At 38.4% G+C, this 14,369-nt stretch overlaps 1 protein-coding gene and 1 pseudogene across 1 annotated transcript; both read right to left on the minus strand.

Moving 5' to 3' along the window:
* The window catches only part of LOC137005239 (uncharacterized), a 615,607-nt pseudogene that overhangs the window by 563,877 nt on the left and 37,361 nt on the right, over positions 1 to 14,369 (minus strand).
* On the minus strand, positions 12,381 to 14,182 carry LOC137007423 (complement C1q-like protein 2). The gene is made up of 5 exons (XM_067368869.1): positions 13,982 to 14,182; positions 13,626 to 13,700; positions 13,403 to 13,453; positions 13,183 to 13,314; positions 12,381 to 13,006 (listed from the first exon to the last, which is right to left on the minus strand). The coding sequence occupies exons 1-5, from the start codon at positions 14,148 to 14,150 to the stop codon at positions 12,726 to 12,728; spliced, it is 708 nt and encodes a 235-aa protein (XP_067224970.1). The 5' UTR covers positions 14,151 to 14,182; the 3' UTR covers positions 12,381 to 12,725.

The following is a 14,369-nucleotide window of genomic DNA, read 5'->3' on the forward strand; positions in this document are numbered from 1 at the left end:
CTGCCAGATTCAAACTGTGCTTTCACGCTCTGGCTGTGAGACGGACACGCGCAGTCATATATCACAGCTATGCAGTGTTTTCAGCCACATAACGTTTCTTTTAAGGTTTCAGACATTTAAATACACATAAGCACCGTTAAAACAATATATTTAGAGTTTATAAAATACACACTGATGTCCGACATCAGTGGAAGGAGCAATAACAATCCATTCGTTTGCAATTTGCCAACATTTATTCATATCAGACACACATAATGAGCACCAAGTAACTACAAAGTTTACTCTACTATTCTTCCAGTTCACCAGCCACTTACTTGCATATATTTCAGGAGAAACTGATGAATTCACCTGCTGTAAATCAGACTGACAGGACTCTGTGAACTGAGGGGCAAACTAAGATGGCGGCGCCCATCTCGCATTATAGATCAAGATAAAGATCATTTATAAAGGCTTTTAAACGACAAAACACACTCACTTACACATATTTGAGGATCGGAATATCAGATAGTTGATAACATGGTAAGCAAGTTTGTGAATATTTTAAATAAAAAAGGAAAAACAAAATAATAGCGATCCACCTGTCATATAGTTATTGTGGCTGCGTTCAGCGCTCGTGACACGCATGACGCGTCGCTATGGAAACATTAAAGGCAAACGTTCTAAAATAACGGTCGCCTTAAAAAAACTCACTCTGGGGGGACAGTTAGAATATTTTAAACTCACGCTCGAAAGGGTTAAAGGGTTAGTTCACCCAAAAATGAAAATTATGTCATTAATGACTCACCCTCATGTCGTTCCAAACCCGTAAGACCTCCGTTCATCTTCGGGAACACAGTTTAAGATATTTTAGATTTAGTCCAAGAACTTTCAGTCCCTCCATTGAAAATGTTTGTACGGTATACTGCCCATGACCAGAAAGGTAATAAAAACATCATCAAAGTAGTCCATGTGACATCAGTGGGTTAGTTAGAATTGTTTGAAGCATGTCATATAGATTTTGGTCCAAAAATAATAAAAAAATGTGACTATACAGCATTGTGTTCTCTTACGGGTCGGTTGTATATTAGCTTTGACTCAACAGTGACGCTGTTGCTTCTTCTTCTTTCCTGTTTTACGGCGGTTGGCATCCAGCTTATTGGTGCATTACCACCCCCTTCTGCTCCGGACAGTGACGCTGATGACGTGTTATCTCGTGCACCCAAGTTTCGTTTACAGTCTGAGGAAGACACACGCTGTAAACAAAACAACCTTCACAAACATGTCTAAGGATTTCGACACAGAGGAAGACTTGCATTTTTTTGCTCAGCCATATTTATTTGAACCTAAATACACGGACGAAGAACTAAGAGCGATGGAAGAAGCTCCTACACAGCAGCAACCGCTGTCACAAGCTTCGGAAAGGCAAAGAGCAATGGAGACCTGGTGGTGTAAATGTCTTCATTGCCATACGATGCCTACAGAACTAGAGAGCTTGTGCTGCACCGAGTGGGACATATTAAAGCCGCAGCTGGAACATGTGGAACACTCAGCAGATGAGATGACATCTGCATTGTGCTGTATAACGGAGAATACCGGCTTTCCACCACTGCTGAGCCACAGTGTTTTAGACGTGTTTTTTCACTTGCCTAAAGTGAATTGGATACGATGACCGAGGCCTGAAGGACCAGGTAGCACACTAACTGTAGAGTAAGTATTTATTTAAGGTTTTTTTTTTTTTTTTTTTTTTACAATTACTTGTTATACATACAGCCATTGTAGTAACAATGCATCTTCTTTATTGTTCAGTCAGTATAGACTGGTGGCATACCGTGTTGTACTGGAGTGGATACTCAAAGGAGAAAAAATGTGAAGACACAACAGGAAAGTTCTGCCGTCATGTGTGGTGCAGAACATACGTGAAAGATACCCATCATCATCTGGAGCGTATGTGGGTTTCAAAGAAGCTGAAGAAGCTTTTGGAATGATTTGATTGTTTTTAGAATAATTTTTATATTTTTCTTGTTACTGAAGTCAGAGCCTTTATTTGTACAGTTTATTTTTGTGAAATTTAAATAAAAAATTAAAAAACAAATATGTTGTACAGTTTTTTAGCTAGACATTATGTTTTATTAACGTAGTTCAGGAGGAACAAGTCAAATAAGCTACCCAATCATTACGTCATCTTAATGATTACGTCATCTCAACCAGCTGTCAACAATCTGTAATCAACGTATCTACCCAATCAGCATGAGTTCAGGCCTGTATATAATCACAGTCAAAACTCACCCAAGGATCCTCGACAGTTTCCAGAATCCCTCCACCACCCCGTTTCCTCACACTCTCTGGGTTACTTCATATAATCTAAAGGGTTACTTCTATAATCCCCGGACAGCACGCCAAATACGTTTACCAATTTATTTACCTGACTTATTTGTAAGTGTGAACTCGTGAATATAAATCAAAAACTTTTGTTACAGTAGTACATTCAACTTCAGTCAGAGTCAATCCATAGTAAAAAAAAAATTATTTATGAAATGTAATTAGATATTTACATGCAGTTCTCTGGTGCTCCCAGCACTCTTTTTTTACATTGTGAAATGTATCCTACAAAAATACCTCGAAACGTATGTTCTACAAAATTGTAGAAAACAGTGAAAAAAAGTTCAAAAGGAATGATGTACAACACGGCCGTTTACTTTTGAAACCTTGAAACATGCTTTTCAATTGCTGCTGCTTTTTCCATTTTGGGTTTTGTAGCAATGTTCTGTGGCAATTCCGGAACAACAACTTGCGAGGTTGGGTCCTTGAAAACAGTGGGGTCACTGCGCCGCTCCATAACTTTTACCAGAAGTTCCTCCCTAAAGTTCTGGGTTGTGGGTTCGTAAATTTTCCTAGCCACCCATTGCTTGGAATGCTTGGGAAAAACCACATTGTATCGTGGAACACCTAAAACACACAGTGCAAAAAAGTAAAAAAAATAGTACTTGCTGCAAGAAATAAAAACCAAGCATGTATGTGTACTTTAAAATATGAAATTACTTGTAGAACATGTTTTTTTATGCTGTGTACTTGGCCTGTGGCCTGCTCCTCTTAAATGTAAACTTGTACCTTCGACACATACATCTCCCTGGTTTACTCCTGCACTTCGCAAACTGAAAACTACTGGTTGCCGCCTTGAACGCCTTCACAGGAAAACCGGTTTGAATTTGCATCTTATTGCCTACAAGGAACACATACAGTCATACAAATCCGCTCTAAACACTGCACGTTCCTGCTACTACTCTACCCTCATTACTAATGCAACCTCTCGTCCCAAAACACTGTTTTCTGTGGTTAATAAACTCACCAACCCTCCTGCACCTGTCATGAGTAACTCAGCGGACCTCTGTGAGTCATTCTTACACTTCTTTCAAAATAAAATAAATCGCATATGATCTCTTTTCACCTACTAACTCCTCTCACCCCTTGCATGACTTCCCCTCTGATTTTGTCCCTGGTACTCTTACTGACTTTAACCCTCCAACCCCTGCTTATATCTCCGAGCTAATCAAGAAATCAAATCTTTCTGCATCTTTCTGTCGTCTTGATCCTGCTCCTACTGCTTTACTTAAAAACTGTGCGCCTGTCATCTCACTGCCTATTTCACTCCTCATTTCTCAACTACTCAGTACTGGTGTTGTTCCTCTGGAATTAAAAACTGCAGCTGTCACACCTGTCTTAAAGAAACATGGTCTCGATCCTTTTGACATGGTCAATTACAGACCAATCTCGAAACTTCCATTTCTTTCAAAGCTGCTTGAAAAAGTTGTTGCAGCTCAACTTCAATGTTATTTGTCATCTCACAACCTCTACACATCTTTACAATCCGGCTTTCGCACTCACCACAGCACTGAGACAGCACTTCTCAAGGTTGTCAATGACCTCCTTATGGCCATTGACTCAGGCTCCATTAGCATTTTAATTCTGTTAGATCTTTCCTCTGCTTTTGACACAATCTTTCATAGTATTCTCATTTCACGACTCTCTGCTCTTGGTATTTGTGGTACTCCTCTATCCTGGTTCATTTCTTACCTGTCTGAACGTCAGCACTACATCTCCATTCACCAAGCCAAGTCCACTTCTGCCCGTTTCTCACGGTGTTCCCCAGGGTTCTGTCCTTGGACCTTTATTGTTCAACATCTACATGCTCCCATTAGGTAATATTATCCGTCATCATGATTTCAACTTCCACTGCTATGCAGATGACACCCAACTCTATATTAGTTTTCAACACAATTCTCCTCTCATCAACTCCATATCTGCTTGTATTAATGATATAAATGCTTGAATGACCAGTAACTTTCTCAAACTCAACACAGACAAAACAGATCTACTAAATGTTGGTTCACCAAAATCTGTATCACCTTTCTGTCTTGACAGTGTTAACATTGCAGGAATCTTGGTCCAACCTTCCACTTCAGTTAAAAACCTGGGCATAATCTTCGACTCATCACTCTCCTTCCACACATCTCTTCACTCACTAAGTCTGCCTTCTTTCACCTCTGTAATATTGCATATTTACGTCCCTTCTTACATACCAACGATGCTGAGACACTGGTTCACGCCTTCATTACTTCCCGACTCGACTATTGTAATTCTCTTTTCTATGGTTTACCAAACACAACAATTAATAAGCTCCAATACATTCAAAACTCTAAAGCTAGGGTTCTCACTTATTCAAAGAAATCTTCTCACATTACTCCCATTCTACACAGATTCCATTAGCTACCTGTTCGTTTTCAAATTCAATACAAAATGCTCCTTATCACATTCAAAGCACTCCATGGTCTTGCCCCTCAATATATTTCTGATCTCATTCAAACATACTCTCCCCTATGCCCACATTAAGATCGTCTGATACTCGTCTGTTGTTGATCTCACGTCACAAACTCGCATCATTTGGTGGTTGCGCATTTAACATCTCTGCCCCCTCACTCTGGAACTGCATTCCGAAACACATTCTAGACCTATCATCAATACATGATTTCAAAACCCACCTTAAAACTTATCTTTTTGTTTCTTGCTTCTCTGACCTCTGATTGTATGACGTTATGTGTTATGCCTTTGATGTTTTTGTATTTTTTGCCTGTGTATAGTCATTTGTGTTATAATATTGTACAGCGACCTTGAGTTTGTAGAAAGGCGCTATATAAAATAAACTTATTATTATTATTATAAGTAATCTTCCTGATCAGTTTTATCACCTTAAGGCCCCGATATATTTCAAATGAAATCGAAGAAAGAACTGATGTGACGTCATTTCGAACAAAATCAGGCCCGAGAGAAGTTTGTTTACTGTTCTTTTTGGAAGTTTGGAAGGGCTTGTCAAAGTGAACTTTTAGGAAAAGCGTGGAATGTGTCTCTGAGTCATTTGATCTGTTGAGTTTGTCAAGGTAAGATCTCCGCGGGAGAAAACATGAACATACTGGATAGCCGCTTTATAGAAGAAAATAAAGTTGTGCTTCTGATGAAATGAGGCATTGACACTGTTTTTTTTTTTGTGTTTGATACTGTAAAGCTGCTGTAATCTATTGAATAAACATATATATGCTATATAAATAAACGTGACATGACTGGATGCTAATTTGCAGAGTTCGTGCTCCATGTTATGATCAGACGCTTTTCTTATGCTTTCTATAAAAAAAAGCTAGCTGTTGTGTTTATTTTGTTACTGAGAAGAAAGTGACATGTGACATGTGGCCAAGTATGGTGACCCATACTTGGAATTTGTGCTCTGCATTTAACCCATCCAAGTGCACACACACAGCAGTGAACACATACACACTGTGAACACACACCCGGAGCAGTGGGCAGCCATTGCTGCGGTGCCCGTGGAGCAGTTGGGGGTACGGTGCCTTGCTCATGGGTCTCACCTCAGTCGTGGTATTGAGGGTGGGGAGAGCGCTGGACATTCACTCCCCTCACCGACAATCCCTGCCGGACCTGAGACTCAAACCCATGACCTTTGGGTTACAAGTCCAACTCTCTATCCATTAGGCCACAACTGCCTAAAAAGTGTGCATATTTACATAATCATCTAACTTTCAGTCTCAACAGTGTGGGCAGCGTCAGATGTTCGATTACAGTATATTGCAGCTCACGCATTTCGAATTTTGTTTTACCCCTAAACAACTTAGTTTGAAGTATATCGGGGTCTTCGGACAGCTTAGAATACCTCGATGCTGCAACAGAAACTACTGACTCTGTATTTTCCAGCACATTAGACTCAGTTGCTCCTCTGCACTTAAAAAAGATTAAGGAAACTAGTCCAACGGCGTGGTACAATGAGCACACTTGGGGCCTAAAGGGAGCAGCCAGAAAAATGGAGCGCAACTGGAAGATTTCTCTGAATCTTTTGATGATGTTATACACTGTAGATGATGAGATTTGCAAAGCCTTTGCAATTTCACATTGAGCAACATTGTTTTTAAAGTATTCCACAATCTTTTTATGCACTCTTTCACAGATTGCTCATCTTTATTTCTGAGAGACTCTGCCTCTCTAAAGGCTGGTTCACACTGTGCGATTTTGGCCACAATTTGGTCATCTGAGACAAATTTTGCATATCCTAAAAGATTCCTATAATCCTAGCCTAAAATCTGTTGTCTTTGATTGCTAGTTTGACATATTTACCGACAGCCGATTAATGACCGTTGCAATCAAATTTTACCTCCGACGAAATTCTGGCAGTATCAGAAGATTTGGCGCACAATCCTCCAGTGTGACTTCTCCTACGACGAACGTCAAATTGTCTTTGTTTTTCAAGACAAGCCGTGATCAAAATTAATGATAGAGATGTCTTGTTAGCCACCATTTCAGTCCCGTGTGTAACACAGCTCACCGTCATCGAATGTGTATGTTTTGATGATGTAAAACTCCGGACAATTTTTTTATGCGCACGTCCGTTTTTAACGCGTTGACAGCTGAGATCCCACAGTGTGACATGAGGATCATTTTCATACAGTATGACAAGTAACCATCGTAAAGGACTATTATAAATTGCACAGTGTGAACCTGGCTTAAGACATGCCTTTTATAGCTAATCATGTAACAGTAAAGTAAAAAATTAAGACTGATATCAGTCCTGATATCAATTAAATTAATTAGTTCCTAGATGTTCCCCCAGCTGAATTTCTTCAAGATTTCTTGGTTTTTCAGCCATTTGTTGCCCCCAAATAAACTTTTTTGAGACCTGTACCAGACATCAAATTTGAAATTAACTCATTTTGTGGATAAAAGTGTAAAAATTCTCAGTTTAAACATTTGTTTTGTTATTTACGTTCTATTGTGAAATAAATCTTGGCTCATGTGATTTGAAAGTCTTAATTTTTTACTTTATTCAAATTTAAAAAAAAAATGTCCCAAGTTTTCTGGAATTCGGGTTGTAGTTAGGAGTAACAAGATAGCAGCAGAGATGAGACACACTTTTCAATGAAAATAAACTGTATTGGAGTTAAATGATGACAGGGAGTAGATAATCCTGCCCAAAAATGGTCACACAATTTGTTTTACTAGTTATCACAATTACGCAATATGCTTACAAAATCTTTAAGACATTTTGAATAATATTTGATTACAGGCAGAATATGTCAGTTTTCCTAAGCCAAACATCACTTTTAGTCACTGCTGCTTGGCAGTTTTACTTGTAACTTGTAATGGAGTAATTTTCATTGTAAGGTATCTGTACTTTTACTCAAGTATTGTATTCAGGTACTCTTTACACCTCTGCTCTTTTCACAGTGACAACTTCTAAAAGATATTTGTTTCGAGTGAATCCTCATGTGGACCCTTAGGTTACTTTGAAATCTGAAACCCATTCCACACTGATCACATGTAAATGGCCTCTCTCCAGTGTGAATATTCATGTGTTCCCTAAGGTTTTGTTCTCGTTTGAAGCCATTCCCACACAGACTGCAGGTGTAAGGCTTTTCTCCAGTGTGAGTTATCATGTGGGCTTTAAGGTTTCCTTTTTGACTAAAATTCTGTCCACACTGCTGACAGGTGAAAAGGCTCTCTCCAGTGTGAATTCTCATGTGGACTTTAAGGTTTCCTTTATTTGTGAAACTCTTTCCACACTGTTGGCAGGTGTAAGGCCTTTCTCCCGTGTGAATTCTCATATGGACTTGAAGGTTTCCATGTTGATCAAAACTCTTTCCACACTGTTGGCAGGCGAAATATCTTTTAGCTCCTTTCTTTTGAGCTCTTTTTCGTGGGGAAGTCTTTTTAGCCTGTGTCGCTCTTTCTCCAATCATGAAATCATGTTTATCATAATGTTCTTTCTCTTCTTCCCTTTCATTAAGTTCATGACTCGCCTCTCTCAGTGCCATCAGGTCTAGGACAAAAAAAGACAATACAATTTAGACGTTTAATGCATCAAAACCAACAACATGTATATCTATACCCTATCCTATGGATCAAGGATGTGTAGCTTTGGTCCTGGAGGGCCACTGTCTTGGAAAGTTAAGTTTAATCCCTAATCAAATACATGTGCCTGCAATATTCACACAGTCCTGAAGACTTGGGGTTAAATTTTGGAACTGGGTCCTTCCAGGAACAGAGTTGCCCATCCCATCTATAGACCTTATACTCAATACACCAGTGGTTTTCAAACCTGGTCCAAAGGGACCCTTCACATTTTGTATGTCTGCTTTCTTATAATTAAACTTGGATTATCTTGGGTGGATTTGTCTGTCTTCTTCCTGCCTGAGCACAAAGTTACAGAAGAACTGACCAATAAAGAAAAAATATCCTGGCTGAGGACCTCCTGTGGGATCTGTGGCAGATTGGTCGGCCTTTGGAGAAGTATGTGGAGGAGTTTATCGAGCTTTCCCATCAGGTGAGCTGGTCTAGTCGAGTCGATAAATATTATTCTTTATTTAAATGGTTCACATTTTGAAGCAGAAGTAGTTAAAGTAAACTTGGCCTTGCCAGCTCACCCCACACCAGAGCCCTCCATATAAATGGATCCATCCATTTCTGCCCTCCGGTGCTTCCCTGTGTCCGAAGATGGGGTTCCACAGTGCTGACCTGGGGACCAAAGTGGCAGACCAGCATTTACAACTGTCAGGACAGTGCTGAGATCTGCCTGCCTTCCATCTGCAGGACCCAAGAGCATTCAAGTCCTCAGTCCAGTGACCAAGATGGCCGCCACCACACCTAAGCCCGCGGTCAAGATGGCCACCACACGTGTGCCCTTAGGCATTTAGGTGGAGCATGAATCTGCTCCCACGTCCGCTTCAGACGCTGCCACAGAGCCCACTTCAGTGAACCCAGACATAGTTCCACCCATAGTTCCGTCCACAGCCAAAAAGTGGGCCCCTGAACTGCCGGCTCCACCCTGGCTGCCCGAACTGCCTGCACCACCATGGCATCCTGAACAGCCAGCTCCACCCTGGCCACCTGAAGAGTCGGATCGGCCCTGGTCACCTGCACAGCCAGTACCACCCTGGAGGTCTCTTAACCCCAGTTTCACAGACAAGGTTTAAAATAAGTTTCAATTTAATCCAAAACTACTCAGTCATGAATAATGTGTTTTTATAAGCGAGTAACACTCAGAAACTATATTTGAAACTAAATTAATTAGGATCAATAGACTATGTAAATACTGATGAAGAAATTATGTATTGATTATTACTGATTTTATTTGACATGCAAAATCCAGTTTAATGGTGCAACGCAAAAAATATTTAATAGTGTGCAAGTTGTAACGTACACACAGAAGATGGTGGCGAGCATGGCAGCCGTGTTGCGAGCTCCAATCAATCTTTGTAGTTCTTAATTTGTTTTGCTTGTTATTTTGTTTTTCATGCTGGATTCTAGGTATATATACACATTTCCAGTCAGGGGGAAAGGATTGTTTTCCCCCATGCCGATGCCACGCCCCCAGCTATGACACGACATTGACCAAGTCTATTACTTCTCTTTATGTTCAGGCATTTTTAAATGTTACTACAGCACTTTTGAGCATGATCAGAAAACAAATATACTTTTCCATTGTTGTTCTCTATTCAGAAGAAGATATTAGGTTTAATGTTGCACAAAATTGTTTTGGCTACCTCTGTATATTCTCTATTTCTGTAGAGCTGGACATTTTAATAATGATCAAATGACTGAGTTCAGCTATGAGAATAAAACCAACCTTTTTGTTCCTCAATATTTTCATGTTTCACACTGAATGTTTCTTCAATCTTTATTTCTTCAAACTCCTCTTTATTAAACTGCATCTTCATGTCTTCAGTCTCATCTTTAATAATTATCTTCATATCTTTACTTTCCTCTTTAATAAACGACATCTTCATGTCTTCAGTCTCCTCTTTAATAAACACCATCTGTAAGAAGAGAATAATTAACAGAATAATAATGGTCTTCAAACCTGGTTAGAAAAAAAGAAAAAAAACTAACACTGCTTAAAAATAAACACTTAATATTTAGACATTTATGATTTACATCTAGTATTACTCTTTGATAAAAACATGATTAGTTTGTTTGTTAGTGTTTGTTGTTCTCGTTCATGTTCACTGTTTGAGCAGCACGTGTCGTGATTCACTGAATCATTTCTCAAAGTGTTTGATTCAATTGACTCGGAGATGAAAAGTTCAGTTTCTCCAGTCGGAAATTTTCGCATGCGTTTTTTCGTATTCGCAATCCTAAAAATTCGTCACGCACAGAGACTTTGCACACTGAGTCCGATGCGTATTAATGAATGTGTTGCGAAAAAAATCGCAAAACAAATCGCAAAACAATACAAAATGAAGTCTTCAAGCAGTGAGCACGATTAGTTCTCTCCTCTCTTCTTAAAAAGAGAAAAAGAAAGAGGAAATATTGGGTCTATTCAATCCCGAGATTGCATAGAGAGAAAGGAGAATTCACCTCATCAAGGAGCTGCGGGATTATCCGAGCGTTTCAAATATTACTTCAGGATGTCAGTGGCTCTGTTTGATGCTTTACTACTGGCACAATCTGTCTTTATATTCGGTCTCTTTGTATTCCTCACGTTGTTTGTCATTCAGTGCTGCTGTTTTGTGCTGTAGACGACGTGGATCAACTTGTCAGATGGCATTCTGGATTTTTGCGTTCGCGTACGGTGGCTCTGAATTGTCAAAACGTCTCTCAAAATGCGTGCCACGGATGCGAAAAACGCAGAAAATCGAACCTGATCCGAATATTTTTTTGACGGACGAAAGTTTCGGAGGCAGTGTGCAAACGCGATTGACATAACGTGAGGTCGAATTTATTTTTTAACGTGCGAAAGTTTCGCATGCGAATTTCGGACTCAGTGTGCAATAACCTTCCTCTCCAGAGACTGAACTTGTGTTTGTGTTCTTCATTAATTAGATAAAAACTTACAATGTTACATTAAATAGCAGGATAAACTAATTTCATGTCGCTTTAAAAAAAAGCCCCACACAACTATAAATCACTGAACTGTTTCTATCGATTAAAATAGCTTAAATAAAAAAAAAAAAAAAATCGTTCTTCAGCAGAATCACAGCAGATGCAGGATCGCAGTCTTATGACGTCACGTCATCACTCCAAAATTAAAGTCCTGTTCAGACGCTGCATTGTCTACAATCACAGAAGTGCATTGAAATCTAACTATAAACCGTGAGAAATATGATACAAACACACGTTAAAAAGGTTGTATGAGTTCATAAAGCAGAGTTCATTCATGTGTCTGAATTGAAACATTTAAAGTTAGTACCCATATAAAAAATGTGGACAAGTTAATTTGAGACTAAACATAAAATATATAAAAAATTATTTTTCAAGAATCAGTATAAATAAAAGAAGCAATCAAAATTTCAAGTATAAATGTAGTTTATTCAATACCAAAAATGATTCAGTCAAATTAAAAAATGTAATCAATGGCACTCAATAAAGTCACCTTTATTTATAGGCTATAACACTTTTTACAATGCAGATTGTGTCAAAGCAGCTTTACATTGATAACTGGTGTATAATTTTGGCTGAACAGCAGCTCTTAAAGAAAATGGTGTCAGTATCCATCTTAAGTAAATTCAGTATTGATTCATTTCGATGTAAGAATCAATAGTTATTAATTTAGTTAATTTATCTATATCAGCACTGGAGTAAACAGTGATGTCATCATCCAGCTCAGTTCAGTTCGTTCAATGGTGTCAATGCAGGCAGATCAAAGCACTGTGTAATATTAAATGTCAAGTCAAATGTCAAGTGTCCCCAACTGAGCAAGCCAAAGGTGACAGCGGCAAGGAACCCAAACTCCAACAGGTGACATCAGGTGGCAAATCCAGGTAGGTCTGATAAATGTATCATGAATGTTTCAAAGCAAACATTGCTGGGTAAATATTCATGAAAATATGAGGAAAAGAAAATGCCACAATGTCTCTTTATTCTCTCATTTATTAATATAGGATGAAGAGATACAGATCAAGGATCAGTAACAAGATACATTTAAAAAGGTATCATTTAACATTATTAGATTTACTACTTTTTATCAAAACACTTTTGAGTCACATGTGATATTCATGGGTACTGTCTCAGTGCTGAAACTCTTTTCAGTATATATAGTGTATTATACTGACTTTTACAGTAATCTACTGCAAATTTCAAACACACATTAGTCCTCATTAAGACAAGTTCATATGTTAATCATTCTTCATAATTTTTATCATAAATCATATGCTGAAAGTTCAGAATTATTTGAATCACATTCTTCAAATCTCCTGTTATTTTAAGGGAAACAGTAGGAAACCACTGAAAGTGCTGTGGTTATTCTCGTTATCATATATCCTCCTGCCAGCCTTAAGTCTCACATAGACAACATCTCCAACCTCCAAGATCAACACAACTCCATTCGAGGAGTTTAATGCACCCTGAGGCTGATAATCATATGCTGAAACCACAATCTCTCCATTCTTAATAATGGATACAGTTGCTGGAGTTGGGCCATGACCATATATAGAGGCTCTGAACATGTACGCTCCTTTCAGTGGGGCTGTGAAAACACCTAAATCAAATAACAAGAGATACAGAATCAGCTGTTTCCTGTATGATTACTCAATTACCAAACACACTCATTTGATTCTCTTATATACATTACACAAATGAAGAGAGGTCTGAATGAAACAGAAGGTTTTCATTACTATAAACTGAGTTTTATGACTCCATTTCATTGATAATTACCTGTAACTGGGTTGTAGGCGTTCCCTATGTTTGTGAAGACGTTCTTGTAGGTTATTGTGAAGTGAGGTCTAAAAGGACCAATATATTTATCGCCAGATTCCACCAGTGACGCTGAAAAAGCTATTTCTCTGCCTGTTATCGAAAAATATATTGTGATATATTACTGTATTACACTGAGAATGTAGACACTGAATTTAACATCATTCAAGCACACTTTCACCTCTATTTTCCTTTCTCAACTCCTCCACTTGACTTGAAAGATTTGAAATTTCTGTGAAGGAATAAAGATTGTTAAATGACATTTACATTGATTATTGTAATATACAACCCAATTTACACAGTATACACTCAACTTTACACTAACATTTACACTATACAATGTATTGCATTGGTGTTTTACTCTGAGGATCATTGATAAAACAGTGAATGTTTTGGTGAAGTACCTTCATTTTTCTTGTTCATCTCATCCCTCAGTTCTCCGATGTTTCCTTTCTGCTCTGTAACGGTGGCGGTCAGTTCTGTAAGTAGTGAACTAAATTTAAACTTCCATAACATTTTTATAATTTTTGAAGTGCTTTCACTTGAGCAATAATCTGCTGAGTATCTTCTTTAAAACAAACTTGTGTCTTTATTTCAAAGCATTCTTGAAGAGCTGAAGAAATATAGATTCACTTTCTTAATCTTTGTCAAACTAGTAGACATCACAGTATGAGCAATATGGTGTTATAAATATGTAAATTATTGCATTTCATTTTATTCTGGGACTACCCTGTCATGTATGTAGTGTCCATTACATTACCTTTGTTTTCTGTTCTTAGTTGCTCCATTTCAGTCTCCAGAGATTCCATTATTGTTTCAATGCTCTTCATTTTCCCCTGGTCTTCAATGATGTTTATGTTTGGTGAAAGTACATCATCTGCCGATATGGCCCACACATTGAGCATTAAAACCGTTATAAAAATCAACATTGTTGTGCTCTCGGTTTCTAGTGATGTACTGAATCAACTGAATTAACGTTCTTTTATATTTAAAGATAACTTGCGTAATTGTTTAAACTGTCCAACAGACTTTAGACTGCAAATATTTTTTGGGTTACGATTGTAACCTTTGTTCCCTCAGGAGGAAATGAGAGGCGTTGAATGAGGACACTCTGGGGAATGACTCTGCGTGACTGCATCTGAAGCACG

Source organism: Chanodichthys erythropterus, chromosome 3 (genome assembly GCF_024489055.1).
Source record: "Chanodichthys erythropterus isolate Z2021 chromosome 3, ASM2448905v1, whole genome shotgun sequence".
Classification (NCBI taxonomy): Eukaryota; Metazoa; Chordata; class Actinopteri; order Cypriniformes; family Xenocyprididae; genus Chanodichthys; species Chanodichthys erythropterus.